Source organism: Trichomycterus rosablanca, chromosome 5 (assembly GCF_030014385.1).
Source record: "Trichomycterus rosablanca isolate fTriRos1 chromosome 5, fTriRos1.hap1, whole genome shotgun sequence".
NCBI classification, from domain to species: Eukaryota; Metazoa; Chordata; class Actinopteri; order Siluriformes; family Trichomycteridae; genus Trichomycterus; species Trichomycterus rosablanca.
In genome coordinates, this window is record NC_085992.1 from 26,059,889 (window position 1) to 26,075,803 (window position 15,915).

Sequence of the window (15,915 nt, forward strand, 5' to 3'; positions counted from 1 at the left end):
GTTTTTATGTCACAGCAGGAACGTTTGTAATTACTATAACTGTTCTAAATGTGCTGTGTAATCTTTGTGGGACAGATTTGATTAATTACATCTTCCTGAACGGATGCGTGTAGCTGTGTATGTGTGTGGTATGGGGGTTAGGTGATCCGATGTCAGTGCCACATGGACTAGTTTCACACTCCATTAGCACCCAACAAAAACATACACAACATGTGGCCTGCCATGTCACTCTGAAGCATGTGTGTGAGAGGAAGCGGTGCGTCTGGGTGAATGAAGGGTCATGAAAATACTTCATACTTTAATTCACTGTATAATTTCTTCAGTACACACACACATGAGGTGCATGTCTGATATATGAACAGCTATGGGACGCCTGTTTCGGATTCCATTTAATAATTACTGTTTTATAGAAACGTATACATTCCAGATGGCTTAGTTTTAATTGATAAAATATGAAAATATAAAACAGAACATACTGTTACTGTCTTTAAAATCTATACAAAAAATGGCCACATAACTGAATCCAATCCAAGTACAGTGGTACCTTGTAACTTGACGTCACCTAAACCCGAAACCTTTGAAACTCGATGCCCTTTGTTGAGAAATTTGTACCCCTAAAACTCAACGTTTTTCTTAAACTTGACATGTGTGTGACTGCCACATTGTTCAGCGCTTGGTGGTAAAACGTCATCAAAGTGTGAATATGAGACGAATCTGCATTTGTGTGGAATAACCGTCAGATTCACTCTGAAAGCATTCACATGTTTCTGTGTTTCACTTTTAAACTTGTGTTATAGCTCGGGTTGCTGAGAAATTGTGAGAATCAGCTTTTCCAAGAGCCTAAAACGCTTATCGTTAAATAAAAAAGCTTAATGTGACCTAACGTATTAAAAGAGAAGACTAAACCTCTCAATTATCACTGCTCTCTACTAATGAAATTCCTCACTCGATGTTTTAGTACAATTAGTCACATTAAGCTTTGTGCACCGCCACACTCCATAGGAAATACTGAGTGCAAAAGGGATCAAGCATCTTCATGATTAAGTAGCCTAAGGAAACAATAGAGAAGTAAAGGTAAAGAGCAGATTTCATTGTATTTAACTGTTTTCAGTTGTATTTCAGTGTTTTTATATTATATTTGTGTTATTTTCAGTGTTTAAGTGTCATTTACATCTACATTTTTGGCATTTAGAAGACGCTCTTATCCAGAGCGACTTAGCCAAAGCAAAATAGAAAAATACAAAACGTAACATACTGCTACTGTCTTTAAAATCTATACAAAAAAATGGCCACATGTCTGAATCCAAGTACAGTGGTACCTTGTAACTCGACGTCACCTAAACTCGAAATCTTTGAAACTCTATGCCCTTCATCGAGAAATGTGTATCCTATCCTTAACCTCGCCGTTTCCCTTTAACTCTACATGTGTGCAACTGCTGCTTGTTCAGCACTTGGCTTGTGCGGTGCAGTAAAATGTCATCAAAGTGCGAATATAAGACAAATCTGCATTTGTGTGGAATAACCCTTGACAGAAGCTGTATTTTCCTCCTGTTTCACTTTTAAACTTGTGCTTCAGCTCGAGGTTCTGAGAAATTGTGAGAATCGGCTTTTCCAAGAGCCAAAAATGCTTATCATTGAATAAGCTTAATGTGACAATGTATTAAAAGAACGACACAGGACCACTAAACCTCTCTTAATTATTACTGCTTATAAGTTCTTTCTACTAATGAAATTCCTCGCTCGTTGTTTTAGTACAATAAGTCACGTTAAGCTTTGTGCGCCGCCACACTCCATAGGAAATAACGGCACAGCCAGTGCAAAAGCTAATGTGCCGCTTCTCATGTGAATGTGTCTTTACTGAACGGAATACTGTGAAGTATTCCAAGATCAAGCATCTCCACGATTAAGAAGCATAAGGAAACAATAAAGTAGTACATGTAAAGTGCAGGTTTTATTGTATCTAACTGTTTTTAAGTGTTTCTTTATATTATATTTGTGTTATTGTCAGTGTATAATTGTCAAAAACAACCCCATTATTTTACATTTGCCTAAAATATATGCAGTTCCACAAGACCATGAAACACATTAACAGGTTTCCCATACATCCTTATGGGAAAAATACCTTGAAACTCAACGGCACTCCCAGAACCAACTGACGTCGAGTTTCAAGGTACCACTGTATTAGGGTAGAGAAACCTGACCTTATTTACTGTTCGATGATAGATGTGTGTCTGCCTATAAAGATTTACCATTTCTATTATTCTATAAATAGATCACAAGAGCTGTGCCTCATAGACATAAACAAACTGTTCTGTTTGATGTTTCAGTGTGTTTTTGGAATTATGTCTAAAAACCCCTACCAGACAGCCACTAGCAAACATGTTGTGTCTCTCTTTTGGTTTGTTTTGTTTGTGGTCATTTTTTTGTGGCAGCTTTTCATTTTAATCTTATTTTCACAATCCAGCTCCTGTTACCAGAAATATGTGTGTGTTTGTTCCTTTAATAAATGTTAAAATTCCAAAGTTTGGGCTTTTTTTTTAATGTTTACATTTATTGTTGGTAATGTTTAATTTGAACATTACTGTCCCAGAGAAGGACAGGAAGTGCTAGGTCCACACACATAATGAGGCAAATGTAGTAAGCTGGATTCTCAACAACATATTAATAAGATAGTAAATTATTATTATTAATTATTATCATTAATAATTATATTATTTAACACTGGGTTAATCTGTTTAGTCTCTTAACTAAAACCTATTAAAAAAATATTAACATATCTAGTGTTACGTTACTGTTGTGTGTTAAGCTTAGCATGTTTAGATTAGCTGTGTTTATCCAAAACCACTACACTGGAATTCCTGACTGGAATTGCTAAACCAATCCATCTTGACTGATCAGACTTGGGAAAATTACTCAACGCTCAAAATACAAAGCCTGAGGTTACCTATATGGATTCTAGAGGCTGGTTCACCTATTCTGATGGCTTGTGAAGCACTAGAAATAATTTAGCTTTTCTCTATAAGTAAATCTATACTTCACCCATAATTCTGTTCTGTCCCAATGGCACTCTTTCAGATATTATTGACATTAACTTCCCATTTAGGATGTATTCACTTGAGAAGCGGCAAAGCTTTGCTCAGTGCTTGGCTTGAGCGGTGCGTTAAAACACCATCAAAGTTGGCCACTCAGGTGGCGCAGTGGTAAAACACACACTAGCGCACCAGAGCTGGGATTTCGAATGCATCGTATTGAATCTCAGCTCTGCCATCCGGCTGGGCTGAGTGACCACATGAACAACGATTGGCCTGTTGTTCATATAGGGGTGGGGTATTAAGCCGAATAGGGACTCCTCGTATCTGATGCACTACGACCTCTACTGGCTGATTGGTGGCGCCTGCACAGAGGTGGAGAAAGAGTGCAGATCAGGGTGTGTCTCTCCATACACAAGGCTGATTCACATATATGCACTCGCCTAGTGTGGGTGACAAAATGTATATGGCTGCTGCCCGTGTGTCGGAGGGGGCGTGGGTTAGCTTCGTTCTCCTCAAATTAAAGCGGGGGTCGGCATCGGCATTAGTGAAGAGGAAGCGAAAAAAAGTACGCGGTCCGCCTCTCTACATAAAAAAAAACGGCGCAGCCGCTTCTCATGTGAACGTGCCCTAACACAGGGGCTTAGATAATGAAGAACGCCTGGAACAAGATCAGAGCCCAGCAACAAGATGACCTATAGTGTGGTTGTGTGTGTGTGTGTGTGTGTGTGTGTGTGTGTGTGTGTGTGTGTGTGTGTGTGTGTGTGGTCTGCACATTCTCACATGTGGCCCACATAGGGCCTTTTAACAACCACAGGAAATGAGGGGAATCTCTGCCTTCCATCCAGAGCATGTCACAGGCTTCCTCCTGCCCTTCCCCAGCAGACACTGTTAACCACTATCAGTGCAGGCCAAAAACAGACATTATCAGTCACAACCAGGATAACGACACTCACAGCTGGGTGCAGGCTGTACAGACAGCAATGAGGATGAGCAAATTCGAACTAAAATCAGCGGGTGCAGACATAGCCTGTCTTAGAGGCATTCATTAGTACTGGGATTATTACAATGCATTCACATCCCAAATCATAGCCAGGTTGAATAAATGTGATTAGCTAATTGTATAATAACTGTTGCATGTTGCATAATGGTACATAATCTGTGCTATCAACCAGGCTAGACATCCAACACACACACACACACTTGGCTGTGCTTGTGGGAGGTTGGTTGACAGGGTGGGCGATTCTGGGCGCCTGTATTAGAGGTTGATTACGCATGAATAACATGACTCTGCCTGATGACTGCACACATGTCAAAGGGGCGTATGATAGTCTGCAGCTCTCCTCGGTCTGGGTGGGGGTGGCATTACCAACAATCAAGGATTTGAAAGCTAGATTGGGAGAAAAGGAAGGAGAGACTGGAGAAGAGGGGAATGCAAAAAAATGTTTATACTTCTGGATAACGTCTTATTCAATAGTGTCACACTATGAGAGTAAACGTTGTTTTAACCCTAGATAATGTGCACCGCTAGACTATGCATTTGCTCAGTATGAGTAAATAACAATGATCCTGACCAGAATCGGTTGGGAGTTTTCCAAACTCAGTTATACGAGTTGTGTTTTTGGCTGCTTTAGACTTCGACCTCTTGGACATTTTGACTAACCGATGCGAATGTAACCGAGCGTCTTTAGAGTTTGCTGAGTTTATAAAGTAAGAAATAAACTGTACATAGACAAACTATCGGGAGCATTATACTTTACTGGCTTGTTTTTTTTAAGCACAGACTACAGAGAGATGATCACGTGTGTAGAGAACCACACTTTTCCATTGACTATGGAATCCTCAAAATGAACAAAAAGCACTCAATACATAAACACATACATCAAACATTGTCAGCACACTACACCACAGAAAAGTCCGTTACACTAACTTAATTACCATATGATTGGTAGGACCGTCTCATATTGCATACTGGGCCTCATATTTCATACGCTACACGAATGAAAAATGTTATTTCTCTGAACACAAACCTTAAACGTCGAATTTCACAGCAAATTGCATATTACACGGGAAAAGGCTCATTTCAAGGTCCATGACGATATTTTCATGGCCGTGAATTTGGTACTGCCTTACACATAAGGCATCATATAAGCAAAAATACATTTAAGTATTTTAATGGTATTTAACAACCATCCACCGTTGTGTATATTTTTCCCTTTAAAATGTATTTATATTCATCTGTTAACCACTATAAGCGTACTCAGACATTATCAGCCATTACTTATACACATTACACATTATTAAAGTTAGTAATTAGTGCTTGGGACAGATAATGAGCATAACAGTACATTTACTACATTTAAAACGAGGACCATGGTGGATGTGCGTTAGGGTACTGGACTAAAGATCAGAAGGTCCAGCACTGTCAAGTTGCCACTGATGGGCTCCTGAGAAGGGCCACTAACCCTCTATTGCTTAAATTGAATAACTTAATATTTATTTATGCATATCCCTTATATTCATCACATTTTAAATGTTGCCAAAAATTTATATTATTTCACTAAAATCCCAATAAGAAAAGACACATAATTTCATGGAAATATCTGGAAGCAAGATAAACAATGCAAGCTTTTGACACTGAGCAGTGACCATGTATTTTAAGGAGACAGTTTCAATAGTGTTGTAGTAAATAACTTGCATATGGTTTGTAATTAAAGATTATTTTCACTGTAATCACACATGTAATGAGGGGACGTGTGTTAGGTATAGGCCACCTTGTTCAGGGTAGGGGTCTGCAGCATTGAAGCAAAGACACTACTGGGTAATTGGATATCAGTGGATTGGAAAAAGGGTATATGCATGAATAAAAGGAAAAAAAATGATATGGTATGATATAGTGATAAATAAGCACAGATTGGAAGTCAAAGTTATGTACATTCATATTCTAATTTACCATACAACATCCATCATCCAAGAAATAAACAGGGCCAGATTAAAGGGACAGAGTAAAAGAAACCAGTCTATTAAGTAAACTAGCGTGCAAAGTTTGCTAAAGTTGTTTCTACTAATAAGGCTTTTCCCTTAGGCTAAAGCCTTTTTTATTTACAGTCAACACTACATGTTAATCTCAGTAAATGGAATCCCATAATTCTATTCCCCGGATGAGAAACAAGATAATAAGCACAACCGCTATCCTTACTCCTCTTTGACAAATATAGCACAGAAATTAACCTTGATAAAGTGTTTAAAATACAGTGATACCAAACAAGTTTCTGCCTAACACACACGCACACAGATGGGGGCGACACGATGGCTCAGTGGGTAGCACTGTCTCCTTACAGCAAGAAGGTCCTGAGTTCGATTTCCAGGTGGGGCGGTCTGGGTCCTTTCTGTGTGGAGTTTGCATGTTCTCACCGTGTCTGCATGGGTTTCCTCCGGGAGCTCCGGTTTCCTCCCACAGTCCAAAGACATGCAAGTGAGGTGACTTGGAGATACTAAATTGTCCATGACTGTTTGACATTTAACTTGTGAATTGGTGAATCTACCGTTCCTGTCATGAATGTAACTAAAGTGTAAAACATGACGTTAAAATCACACACAGACGTCTTACCTTTGGCATTCTGCTGCTTTTTAGACTCCTCAGACTGTGCTAGTCGCCGAAGCACGTCGGCCAGCGCGGCCTTCATCACGGTGAGTTCATCCTCCTGCTGCTGTACCCTCAGTTCCAGGGACGAAAGCCTGTCCTGCATATCCGACACACTCGCTGCCGAGATACTGTCATCTGCAACAAAGGAATGAGAACATTCAGTCAGAATGCTAAATAGTGTAGTTATCTAAAACACATATTCTTGGCTTACATAAGGAACGATTTATAAGAATTTGTAATAATTAAGCATAAAACACCAAGAAAAAGAGAACAAAGCGAGCCTCCGGACAAACAAAGCCTATCACTCATGTAAACAGAGAGACGTGCGCCAGCTGGTGGACAAACTACTGGTCTTGGTACGGAATTTTAACCAGTCGGTGCAGACATTCAGTTTCACAAAATCTGTTAAATAGAGGTCGGTTAAATCAAGGTTACACTGTATTTATATATTTTTTAAATGGAAAGGCAAAGGTTACACAAATTCTACTGTGGTTCCCAATTACCTGAATCTTTTCACAATATTATGTATGGTACATGGTAAAGGACCTACATTTCTTAAAATCTTGCACTGGAAATGTTCTTTTTTTATAATATTTTAAAACTACTATACATTTTATCTTTACGTGTAACGTGAATATTATATACACTTTTTATTTTTATATACACGTCTTACTTGCAGGAATCAAATTCTAAATTTGTTTATACAAATGAATACCTAAAGCTTTATCAGCCAAAACTTCAAAGCACATTTTAAATCAGATTTTTTTTTTAACCACTGCTTGTCACAGTTGTAACGGCTTAAAATATGTTAATTAGCATGTTCGCAATCAGCAGTGCTAGCCAAGACATATAAACCACTAAGTGTAATTATGGCGCAATTAATTTAATAACACTATAACTGGAATTCAAGTTCCTCAAAGTACTCAAGTGTCAAAATATCTACATGCAAATAATACCTCACTGATACTGTACAGCTTAAACTATTGTTTCTGCCTATTGTCATGCTTACTTTGTTACAATTGGGAACACAGATCTGGAATGTGATAAACCTTTTAAACAGATCAACATTACAGTGTCCCAGAACAATAAAGTAATACTTATTAATATAATATAATAGTAGCAATTTAATAATAATAAAACCATTTTACTGACATACCAATACAACAATACTGTGCAGGGCTGTTTGGAGGGGGTGATGTTTTTCAGAACCCCAGGAGGCTGTGTGGAATAGCTGTGGTTAGCACTTGGCCTGCTAAAGCCTGCATACACTTGGCAAAGTAGGCTGGCTAATGAAGAGGCCCCTTAGTCCCAACTGTGGTTAGCTAGTAACTAAACTACTGACTGAATACTGCCATTCGTGAATGAGATCACAGACACACGCATTCACATAGTAAATATTACTATAAAAACAAGGTGAATAAAGATAAAACATAATGCTGTAAAACTAATGCACTAACACTGTAGCTAAATCATTACTACGTGGGGCAATCACCACATTCCACAACACACTACATAGAAGAATGTAGAGTGCAGAGAGTGAATCTTAAGTTCAACTGTTATTGTAGCCATCTGTGTGGGTTTTGAGAAAAGAGAAATAAGGCTAAGGAATGCCCCGTCACACAGCTCTTCACTCTTCCTTTCACGTCTGGATAAAATGCACCAACACTACTTTCAAAGAGCTGAAAAAAGACGTAGAGCCAAACAAATTAACACACTCTCAGGCCAAGCGTAACTGCTGCATAATACTAGCTGAGCCAGCTAAGAAATCAATCAGCTCAACCTGCCAAGCACACGCAGAAAGAAAACCAAAAAGGAAAAAAAAACAGCCTCCTAAAGTCTTCTATACTTTTGTGGGGGTTTATATATTCATTATTATTATTTTACAATTTTTTGGGGGTTTGCAATCCTATTCCCAAATCATAGCATTAGAGGGGATAATCACAGATATTTTTTTAACTGGCCACAAACCAATATACACCGATGAGGCATAACATTATGACCAACTTCCTAACATTGTGTTAGGAAGAATACACCATGCACTGTGTATTCTGACACCTTTCTATCAGAACCAGCATTAACTTCTTCAGCAATTTGAGCTACAGTAGCTCCTCTGTTGGATCGGACCACACGGGCCAGCCTTCGCTCCCAACGTGCATCAATGAACCTTGGCCGCCCATGACCCTGTCGCCGGTTTACCACTGTTCCATCCTTGGACCACTTTTGATAGATACTGACTAGAGATGGGACGATCGGGGTTTTTGGCACCGATTCCGATCTCCGATCTCCTTTCAGGGACATCTACCGATAGCCGATTGCGATCGGGGGGGGGGGGGGGGGGGGGGCCTCACAGTGAAGATAAACCGGAGCAGCGCGCGCGTGTTTGTGTGTGTGTGTGTGTGTGTGTGTGTGTGTGTGTGTGCGCCTTTAGAAGAGACGCTTTGTTCACTGTATCGCTATAAGTGATTCATTGATTCACGAGTCATTTTTCGCGAAGCGTAAGTTTCTCTTCTCAGTTATCTCTCCGTGTTTACTGTTATTAATTAAATGTCGTGGTTTTAAATAAACACCAACTACTACAGAACATTTTGTGTGACTCTCTTACATTAAAAAGCTTCATTAAAAAGCTTAATTAAACTGCTATTACCACAGATCTGTAACCGACCGTCAGACTCGTTCCGTCTAAGGAGCTAAAAGTTCAGCAGATGATCCTGAACTAACGAATTTGGTAATGAATAAACTTTTGCCTCTGATTGGCTCTGTAACGTTTTCTGTTCTCATCTACTGTACATCACAAGTAAGAACCGCTCACGATTTACCAAAGTGAACCAGGAGTTTATATAACGTGCTGATAGAATCGACTCAGATGTGACCGGGTTGAATTATCTTTTTAAAGTAAATATTACAATCAGCAAAATTACATCGTATGTATGATGCACAAAGTTAATGATGTTATTTTAGGTCATGAAGAGCTTTCACTGTGGTTTCTGTACGATGGTTGATGAATGGTGATGTGATGGTTGGTGCTTCGTAGCTCAAAGTCTGGATCAATCCACTGAGCTGTTAACTTAACGTGATCTTTATATATCACACGATCGAATCGGCTACTTTTAGGAAATATCGGCCGATCGCCGATAGCATATTTTGATTAAAAATCGGCCGATACCGATTCATAGCCGATCGATCGTCCCATCTCTAATACTGACCACTGCAGACCGGGAACACCCCACAAGAGTTGCAGTTTTGGAGATGACCTGACCCAGTCGTCTAGCCATCACAATTTGGCCCCGCTCAAATCCTTACACTTGCCCATTTTCCTGCTTCTAACACATCAACTTTGAGGATAAAATTGAGCTTGATACTGTACAAACAACTTGATAATCAGTGCTGTACATGAAGCAAATAATGTAATGAGTGCATAGCTAAGCATAACCATAAATCCAGATACTGTATATAATCAGTAGTTGCAGTTAATGCTTAGAACCATTAGTTACTGATTTGCTAGTTTTGTCATACAAGAACTAAAAATACAGGCTGTTGATATACTGTTCTTCCTTTGATAATGATCATTATTGAATAAATTGCAGCATGTTTTTCAAAAACCTATGATCAAAAGAACCTCTAGAGTATACACTTGTATAATACTCTAAAAAAGGACTAAACCAGTCATTTACATTACATTTAAATTTTCGACATTTAGCAGACGCCTTTATCCAAAGCAACTTACACTACTGGGACAGTATACAGTCTGAGAAATTGAGGAAAAAGCCTTGCTCAAGGGCACAACAACAGAAACCTGGCAGTGGTGGAGCTAGAACCAGCGACCTTCTGATTACTAGTCCAGTACCTTAACCGCTAGGCTACAACTGCCTCATTCAATTTTACAAGTAAATGACTTATATATACAGAACATGACCCATCCAGATTAAAATAAGTATACAATTATACACTACTTGGGTGACAAAATGATACACTTTATGACCCAAAGTATGTGAACACTAGACCAGCTTGTTAGATAACAGACCCGTACAGCTATAAAAGCATCCAATTCTGAGAGGTCTTTCCACCAAACTGTGTTGTGTAACTGTGAGAATTTGGGTCGATTCAGCCAAGAAAGCATTTGTAAGGTCAGCTGTTGCTTTTAACGTCATGTTTCATAACAGGACAGGTAGTAACTTGTTACACAGAATTCATCAGTTCAAGTCCTTAATGTCAAACACAGTCATGGACAATTTAGTATCTCCAATTCACCTCACTTGCATGTCTTTGGACTGTGGGAGGAAACCAGAGCTCCTGGAGGAAACCCATGCAGACACAGAAAGAAAATGAAAACTCTACACAGAAATGACCCGGACCGCTCCACCTGGGAATCAAACCCAGGACCTTCCTGCTGTGAGGCGACAGTACTACCCACCAAGCCTTCGTGCCGCCCGGTAATCAATTATATCCAATTCATCCCAAAGGTGTTTAACAGGGTTTGATGCCAGGACTGAAAGCCCTTGGAGTTCCAACAGACCAACCTATTAAGCCATGTCTTTACAAAGCATGTATGGTAAACAAAGCACTAGTATACTAAAAAAAAAAGATGTCACACAATTGACATCATTTATTTTATTCTGTATAATTGGTTTAATGAGTGATAATCTGTTTAATGAGTGTGGCTGAAATTCTGAACATGAACATACAAAGAACATGGTGTACTTCAACTATACATGACTTAACTGCATCAGTTTGCAATCTAACAAAGGTTTAATAAACAAATATGACAGACAGATAACCAACAGTCATCAATGGTTGTGACGTTTTTTCCACCTTATCCAAAATATGGTAAAACGAATGCCACAGGATGGCGCAGCACTGTTTGACTCTATTCGGTTTAATACCTGTATATACCTCACGTCTACACCATTGCACACAAACCCATTTATGATCAGCTTTCCAAGAAACATAAGTGACTTCAAGGTTGCAGAAATAAAAGCTAAGTGTAGCCGTCTGTTCAACACCTTCTAGACCTTCTAGAAAAGTCCACCCACGTTTTCTGTTCTTTAATGAATAGATTTCCTTTAAGCTGCTTATCTGTAGCACTGCTGTGGCAAGAGCCAGCCGAGCAAACAGAGCAAACAGTGAGCATACAAAGCCTTCATAAAAGAGCAAACCAGTTCACTTTTAAAGCTGGTAATAAATCCTGGTAATAATTAAGCGTGTGGAAAGGCAGAGTGAGAAATTGTGTTTACATGCTTAAGTTCACTTGTTATATGCGGAAATTAGATATTTCAGCAAATAACTAGTTCATCTGGAACACAGACCCATCTCGCATGTTTAGCACAAACAAATAGCTCTCTACATAGGCAGCATTTTACGTCATCCTACGTACGCTCCCGAGAAGAAGGCTGTTTGAATTCTTAGATGCCTAAAATGCTGTCTACTAAGGCACCTTAAATCTAAACGTTATTTTGACTGAATAACCGATGCTGCCTTAGAGGTGAAGTCAATCCCAGCATTCAGTGCGGCACAGCTTTTCTCAGAAAAAAATAAAAAACATGGCGGACAGTGCAGAGTTATTTTCAAATGTAAATAAATTATCAGTGATTTTTAATTTGTATAAACGTGTACAAGTGTCATTTATTTGCAAAATCGGGCTTTGTCAGCGAATTTAACTATTTTCGGTACACGGAGGGAGATGTTAGTTGATATGCTAGCGCGTTGTGCCACCTCATCCCATTGGTTTGAATTTATGCATCGTGGAGGCTTGTGACAGCATTTCTCCAGAGATTCTCATGCGGGTTTATAACGATTGGATCCAGCACCTTCAGCTATGTGTTCAGCACCAGGGACAACACATTGAACACGTCAAATAGCTGTGCATCAGGGAACGTTCCCGGTTGTTGTTGCAACTTTCTGTGTTAACTTTTGAACCACAAGAGATATTGCAAATCTGATTGCGGCAATTTCTGAAATAAAAGAGTGTCCTGCGACTTTTGACTCACCCTGTAGTTTCTTTAAGAATACATCAGCATACACACAAGCTTTACAGGATTTGTAACCTTATCGTCCACGCCAAACCATATTACCTACGTTTTCATAGTCACATATCCCAATCCACTAATTTCCCCATACTATCCCCTCCCCCTTGTTTTTTTCTTTCCACTGCATACCAGAGCAAAAACAACTTGGATCTTTTGGTATGGTATCGCGTCATCCCCCTTGTCACTTCTTGTGTGTGTTTTCGTGACAAAATGCAGTTTGGAGACCAGACAGACTCGTCAGCGATTCCACTTGGTGGAAGATCATGTAACGTGTGACCTCCTATCGCTGATCAGTCACTTAGTGTGCAAACCACAATGACTTATAGATTCCCAAGTTGTGTAGTGTAAACAGTACAGCGATCAGACCAGTCTGAAGTTGTGCAGTGTGTATGTGGCATTAGACAGGCTGTTTTTCAAGCTCTACAGTTTTAAAAATTCAAAGGAACTGATAGAAGATAAACATGTACTGAATAACTTCAGTTCTCTGAGCACTTCAATAATCAGGTAATAAAATCTGAAATCTGATCTGAAAAGTGCATGCATACAGACTCAACAATGGATACTGAACTTCAAAGGAGTTACTAGTGGTATGCACTCATCGAACCAGATCTCAAGGATAGTGTAAGGACCTAAAGTATGTAATGACAGACTGAATTGTAACTTGTGTGTGTTTGTGTTTCCTCAGGTGACCCTGGTGTCAGGAATGTCAGAGGGTATTCTGCAAGCAGTAGAAACTAGAATTGCCTTCCCCTGTTCTACCCATAAGCACTTGCGGGCTAAAAGGAAGGAAGGGAAGGTTTGCGCACTTGTCAAATTTCACAATAGCCCATTACATTCCTGGCCGTTCTTCAGCTTTGACCTTTCTGCACGTATCCGCATGTATGTATACGCTGGGCCTCATTGCTAAGCGCTTAATTACATATAGGCTACGCTTCATTAAATGTATACTGGCGTGTATACAGGGCCATGAGCATTCTTTCCCTGTAACTACGGCATAGAGCAGCCCGAAATGCAAACAGCTCTTGGCAGGTCGCCATGTAGCAAAGATTTCCAGAGGATTTCTTTTGCCTGCAGGTTTACGGAGGAAGAATAGCGGCAGAAAAAGCAGCTTTACAGGAGTGCGTTGAACTGATGTTGGATGAGAATGCCTGGCTCGCAGTCAGGCGTTTAATTGATTTGAGACCAGAGGAGGAATTTCCTCAGTGCCAAACTGATCAAAGTAATGCATGTCTTTATGGACATTTTGTGCAGAGGGGGACACAGTCATGCTGAAACTGGACAGGGCCGGTGACTGAAATCGATCAGTCTCAAGCGGAACAACCACAGACGTCGCGCAGAGGCTTCGCTCGCCTTGTCGCTTCATGAAAGCTGGGCAAACAACACCTGTGACTGGTTGGTAAAAAAAGGCGTGCCATGAAAACAAACATGGATGATTTTGAGAAGCGTCTCTCAGAGCAAGTACTGCTTCTTCTTGTAGCATTTTTAATACACTTCCAATACCTTGCACGTCGCCATAACTGTGATCATCGTTTTTCGGTAGTCATGGAACTTAACATCATAAATGTCACAGCGTCACCTGCAACTGTGGAGCAGACGCGACAGGCAAAATGAAACCACTGAAAGTATACTAGCTTGTAAGCTCGTGAAGAGACCCTACATAATTCACAACCATAAAAATCACGTCACGGACTGTGAAAATGAGTCGTTTCCCGTGTAATATGCAATTTGCTTTAAAATCCAAACCTTTCAGTGTGTTTTTAGCAAATTAACATGTTTCATTTACATTCAATTCGAGTGTCTCACGTTTACTGGTTCATTTGCTGGTTCATGTCTATGAGGTGGTCCTAGCAATCCTACGGCAATTCAGTTATCAATCGCTTAGTCAAAAATGTCCAAGATGTTGAAGTGTAAAGCAGCTAAAACACTACTCAGGTAACTGGGTTTGGAAAACTCCCAACCAATTCTGTGGACACAGAGGGGGGTGTGCAAAAACAGGGACGAGTATTTTTGTATTTGAGACTGGATATTCTAGGTTTACATTCAACCCTGAAGGAAGGCTGTGATGTGTATTGTAGCTTCTATTTCTTCTATCATTCAATTTATGAGTGAAATTTAATGACTGTCATAAAATGTTGCATTTTTCTGTAAAAATCTGTCAAATCTGTGATTTTTGAAAAAAAAAAAGGTCCAAGAAATTAAGCACATTTCCCCGTGAATTTAGTACAGCCCGACATCTAACCGATATCTGTGCACGCACACACACACGGCAAAAGTTTGCAGTAGGGGAACTACTTTGAAAGCATTCGGAACAAATAATTTAAGACATTTAAAACAGCATCACCCAGCTGAATATGTAGAATTAGACAAAGCAAACAAAGGCAAAGACGTTAAAGCTAAAGCTTGCGAGCGCACAGAGCCAGACACAAGGCAGCAGCCCCTGCTATCTTTATCTTATAATGGCATTCATTGCGCTAAATGACCAACCATTTTCTGTAGTGAAGTATACAGGCTTTAGAAGGTTGATACATCATCCAAGATACACAAAGTCAAGCAAACAAGTACCATGTACACAGCCTTCTACAAGCCAATTCCAAAGCAGCAATTAGTTTTACAACAGACATTTTGACATCTTGATTTTTGTTTGTATTACCTGGTGCACTTATTATCTTTCGGAAAAGTAAAAGTACTGCTCTTTATTTTATTTGGAGGTTTGTAAAAAGAAAAGGATTGTCCTATAACCTAACACATTTTTTTAACAAAAATGTTCCTGTAAGCTGACATTTATAATCCTTAGAAGAAATGAAACTCCTAAATTAAATGATGGAATAAATAGAAGCTACGATGCCCGCTCAGGTAGCGCAGCGGTAAAAACACACGCTGCAACCAGAGCTGGGACCTCGAATACATTGTATCGAATCTCAGCTCTGCCTGCCGGCTGAGGCTGAGCGGCCACATGAACAAGAATTGGCCTGTTGTTCAGAAATGGGCAGGACTAAGCCGGATGGGGTCTCTCTCTCATGACTGGTGCAATTATGACCTCTGCTGGCTGATTGATGGCGCCTGCACAGAGATGAGAAAAGAGTGCTGTCAGGGTGTGTCTCTCCGTACACAACGCTGAGCTGCACTGCACTCATCAAAGTGTAGGTGATAAGATGCATACGGCTGCTGCCCACGTGTCGGAGGGGGCTTGGGTTAGCTTCGTTCTCCTCAATCAGAG

At 39.9% G+C, this 15,915-nt stretch overlaps 1 protein-coding gene across 4 annotated transcripts in view; it reads right to left on the minus strand.

Annotated features, from left to right (window-relative positions):
* LOC134315019 (echinoderm microtubule-associated protein-like 4) overlaps nucleotides 1–15,915 on the minus strand; it is a 135,363-nt gene that overhangs the window by 49,991 nt on the left and 69,457 nt on the right. For all 4 annotated transcript variants that reach the window (XM_062995918.1, XM_062995917.1, XM_062995916.1 and 1 more), the window contains exon 2: nucleotides 6,640–6,810. In XM_062995918.1, coding sequence (XP_062851988.1) covers nucleotides 6,640–6,810 — 171 coding nt within the window. The remainder of the gene's footprint in view (nucleotides 1–6,639; nucleotides 6,811–15,915) is intronic.